The sequence below is a fragment of the Argentina silus genome (genome assembly GCF_951799395.1).
Source record: "Argentina silus genome assembly, chromosome: 22".
Classification (NCBI taxonomy): Eukaryota; Metazoa; Chordata; class Actinopteri; order Argentiniformes; family Argentinidae; genus Argentina; species Argentina silus.
In genome coordinates this window covers 3824315-3829092 of record NC_139676.1, presented here as the reverse complement: position 1 = coordinate 3829092, position 4778 = coordinate 3824315, and the positions used below count along the sequence as shown (strand labels likewise).

General features: G+C 42.7%; 1 protein-coding gene across 1 annotated transcript in view; it reads right to left on the bottom strand.

The window, feature by feature from the left end:
• Positions 1 to 1076, bottom strand: part of ern2 (endoplasmic reticulum to nucleus signaling 2) — a 13027-nt gene extending 11951 nt beyond the window's left edge. The window contains 1 exon segment of the mRNA XM_083694024.1: positions 819 to 1076. Coding sequence (XP_083550150.1) covers positions 819 to 896 — 78 coding nt within the window. The 5' untranslated portion in view covers positions 897 to 1076.
• Positions 1077 to 4778: the final 3702 nt, after the last annotated feature.

Here is a 4778-nt window from a genome sequence, read left to right as displayed (position 1 = left end):
CATACTTATACTGGTCTCATGTGTATTCCAGTGTTGCCATAGAGGACGACATATCATGTGTCCCTCATATCAAAATAGCCTGAATGTGACAATGAACACAACATGTGTGTGTATGTGTGTCTGTGTGTGTGTGTGTGTGTGTGTGTGAGAGAGAGAGAGAGAGAGAGAGAGAGAGAGAGAGAGAGAGAGAGCTTTTGACTGTTTAAACAACCATAAGGCTATAAGCAAGTCATCTGTATTCTTTACCAGGATATCCTGTACAACAGACAACCCCCCACCAGGATGATAGTGTGTGTGTGTGTGTGTATGTGGGGGGGGGGGGGGGGGGGGTCACCACCACTCCCATATTTATTCACTAAGGGGTGGCATCATAAAATATGAGTACAGGTCGGGCCTTTAGCAAACACTCAGCAAACAGCCAATATCACACACAAGCAAGCATACATACACACACATACACACACATATACACACACACACACACACACACACACACACACACAGTGATAACAACTTTACAGACGTACCGTATACAGTGTGAATAATTGTATCGTATGGCCCATTTCAGCAACTTGTATTGCTCTAGTCTGTGTGTGTGTGTGTGTGTGTGTGTGTGTGTGTGTGTGTGTGTGTGTATGTGTCCGGTTCCCCTCTCACAGCCTCCCGGGGCCCGAAATAGACCGACGGGGCGGTGGCACGGCACGGCACTGCGCGACCCACACACGTGCACTTGGGTCTCTCGCACTTGTCCCCCCCCATGCCATATACACAACCAACCACAATAACAACAACAACAAAAACACGGTTCCCTGACTTACCTGTAACACGTTCCCCTCCAAAGACAGCAGCAGAAGCGATAGGAAAAACAGTCCCCCGGTCTTCATGATCCTAAACATGCTGTCTTTTGTATTTAGAATACAGGAATAACAGTCGTGAGCTGAACTAAAACAGAGGTCGAACTCTCTCCAAACTTCCAGCGCTGACGTCCATTTCTCAGAGGGTGACAGTTATTCGTGGACTGAACATCTCTCGCTTTCTAGAGATCGACGCGTAGGATCAACAAGTCCAATATTGGATAAAGTAGTAAAACCAGTGTACAATAACAATAACGCAAGAGTTATCCGACATTTCCGTGTTGGGACGGAACCTCTGACGTCAGTGGAGTTAAACGGCCAAACTGTCAAACGGTGAGAGAGCGGCCCCCCCAGGACGGCCGAGGGGAGGTCCGGGGGTGGGACTGAAACGGGGGGGGGCGGATTTTAGAAAGAGCTCGATGTCACTTTGGAACACGTGGAACCCCACCGTCGGTTAGCATTGAACAGGAAACAACTGTTTTATGTCCAAAAAGAATGGAGATGGAAGTAGAAAAAGTTAAGCGCCCTCTGTCCTTCTAGCGTCTCTCCCCCTCTCTCTCTCTGTCTCTGTCTCTCTCTCTCACACACACACACACACACACACACACACACACACACACACACACACACACACACACAGACCGACCTAATCAAAAAGACAGGTTGTAATCAACAATAGGCCTAAACCACCGGAGACATAAAAATCAGTCTGGACCCAGTTTAAATTATGACTTTTTTTATTACACACATTTCACATTTTATTACATACATGCTTTATTGATATGGTTTCATAGAAGACGGGTAAATCAATAGTAGGCCTAGGCTACATTCTTGGGATGAGATATAGTCCTAGTACCAATAAAAGAACTTACTGATTTATGTTGTATTTCTGCACCATTATTTTGTAGAAATAATAGTTTCATCCCTGAGAAATAAGATAACTGATTGCATCCAAATTGGCCATTTTCATTTTGTGGGTTTCATATAATATTCAATAGAATTCAAACTCCAAATCCAATTTGGACCAACGTCTTACTTAATAATAATTAAGACATGAGGAATGCAAAACAATTGTCCAAAGTCACCCATGAACCCTCCAAACCCCTCCTTTAGAAGATTGTATGGGCCAGTATGGAATATCAGTTTTCATTGTCTGACAAGTAATATGAAGCTGCCGCTTGCAGTGTTTTGTTTCTCCATACTATGCCATGTATTTCTGGTTAATCTGGTAATCTGGAGGTTGCCCTGTTGCCCTGTCCACCTCTGGAGAGAGATATGAGAGCGTATATGTCAGCATATAAGAAAGGAGGCGTCCATTAAAACAACGCTTCTTTTCACCTAGGATATGTTGTTGCTCTCTCCTGGCAAGTTTGTTTTGTTACTGGTATTGTATTTGTGACTCGTCTTTGATTCTTATATGAACGGTAAGAAATTATTCATTGATTGATTTAAATTATTGTAAGACAGGTGTCTGTCTGATGTTCTGAGTGAAAAAGTTCATTCCTACAACTGGATATTATGTTAGTGATCTTACTCAATATGCAAATATAGCCGAAAGATAAAACCCTGTACTCACTAAAATTCATCAACTCTTTCTCCTCTTCTCTTCCTCTGGCAGTTCTGCCCAATCTCTGTGTTTTCATACAGTCGACCAGCCTCGCAGAGACCCTCTTCAGACCCCATAGTAAGACACGACTCTGGGAGTCTGCAGGGGGAGGGTTGAGTTTGTCCTGGTGCGCCCCCTGAAGAAATAAGTACAAAGAACAAAAATGTTGAGAAATACATAAGTAGAAGCAATCTTCACTGAAGGGTCTAAAGGATGGAAAACTCAAATACAGTGCCGGTGCGGAAGTATTCAGACCCCTTCACTTCTTCCACAATTTGTTGTTTTATAGACTCAATTTAAAATGTATTAAATGAAAAGAATTTGCCATCAATCCACACACAATACCCCAGAATGACAAAGCGAAAACATGTTTTTAGACATTTCAGTAAATTTATTAAAATTGAAATACAGAAATACCTCATGTACATAAGTATTCGGACCCTTTGCTGGTTGGTTAGGTTAGGGTTAGGGTTAGAGGCTAATCTGCATGGGTTATACTGAGTGAAGCAGTAGTGACTGGTGAAAGGATGATGGCTAGGTAATTGAAAGGTTCGATAGATATATGGTTGTTATGATAGATAGTATGTTAGAATGTCATAGATAGATAGATAGATAGATAGATAGATAGATTAGATTAGATTAAACTTTATTGTCATTGTGCAGAGTACAAGTACAGAGACAACGAAATGCAGATAGATAGATAGATAGATAGATGGATAGGATGAGCCTGGTGTAGTTCAGTGGAATGGGTAGAGTTGGTTGGTTGAGTGGTTGAGAGTGGTAGAGTTGGTTGGTTGTGGTATCTTTTTCTCTACCCGCACGTCTCCAGACAACCATAAACAGTGTACCAACACACTACAACAACAAATGCACCAACAGCAGAGGATTAACAACCCATGCACTTACACAACCAAAACCAGGGAGAACCTTTTTCTCTTGTGAGCTCACAGACCGAATACACCAGGGGTATACAACCCTTAAGGAAGCCTTTTTTCCTTTTACCAGAGAACTCCGTCCCGTGCATGAGCCCAATATCAAGGAGACAACCTGCCTCTACTATCCCCCCCCCAAAAAAGTGCAGAATCTGAGCCGTCTTTTACAATATTTATAAAAATGATCTATGAAGCATACTATCTACCCTATCTCAGACCAGAGTCACCAAACCCAGAAAGCTCACCAACAACACCCTCAATTTACTATCTAAAAGGATAAGCAAAAGTGCCTCACCTTGACTTTTGGATCTGTTTAAGAGTTTGTTGATGGTTTTCACTTAGTGGCTCCTGGTTTGAGTGTCAGGCATCCAGGTCATGGCACCAGGATTGTTAGGGTGCAAGGAAATCCCTTGGGCCCAACTTGAATACTTAAAATAAAAGAACACACGTTCGATTCCGGAGTCCAACCAAGGTTTACCATTTATTACAGATCTGTAGGAGAGTCAAAAACGGCTGTCTGCGCAGGGGCCTGTTCCCCTGGCAGAGTGAACAATCTCTCTCTCTGTTTCTTTCAGATAAGGTGTTTTCGCACAAACCTTTAGGTCAGCGTGACCTTCCAACTAAATCAGCACGTTCTCGCCAACTGATAAGAGCCCAGGGGATAGACATATCACCTCAAAGGACAAGCAGGCGGCCTGCATTGATTGGCCGGTCACCCAGGTCCTTGGTCACCATGGCCACTTGTTGACTTGCACATGTTCCCTCTAAGTCACACAAGGTCATAACTGGCTATTTAGATTTGTATCGTTACTACATAGTCATTCTAGTTTGACATAAAATCAGAAATGAGTATAATACTGATAACAACATAACAGCATACGGTACCAACTTTTACGACCAAGCCCGGTGGTCACAACAAAAAGGGGAGTCCACACAGGGTGGGTTAATGTAATATATGTATTAACTTAAAAGATGAACAATATAAGAATGGAAGGTGAAGTCTGTATAATCAGTAGTGTGTGTAGTGTATGGATGAATGGAATGTGTGTTGCGGGATGTTGTATCATGTGAACAAAACAAAGAGGAACAAAACCAGAAGCCAACCTGCCCGTGGGAGAAGAGAGGGGTAAAATGGCCGATGGGGCCGATCGATAGGCAGCCAACAGGGAAACCAGCTGACAGAGAGAGAGAGAGAGAGAGAGGGTCATCACAAATTACACAAATTACAGTGGTGTTTACACTGATCATAACAGAATCAACCAACAGTGTATATGGTCTGATCACGCCATAATCATTGAACAGTGTATGACTGACCAAAATATAATCGTCATGACATGGTTATACTGATTGAAATAGAATCTGTGTATGGTTATATTGATTATAAGA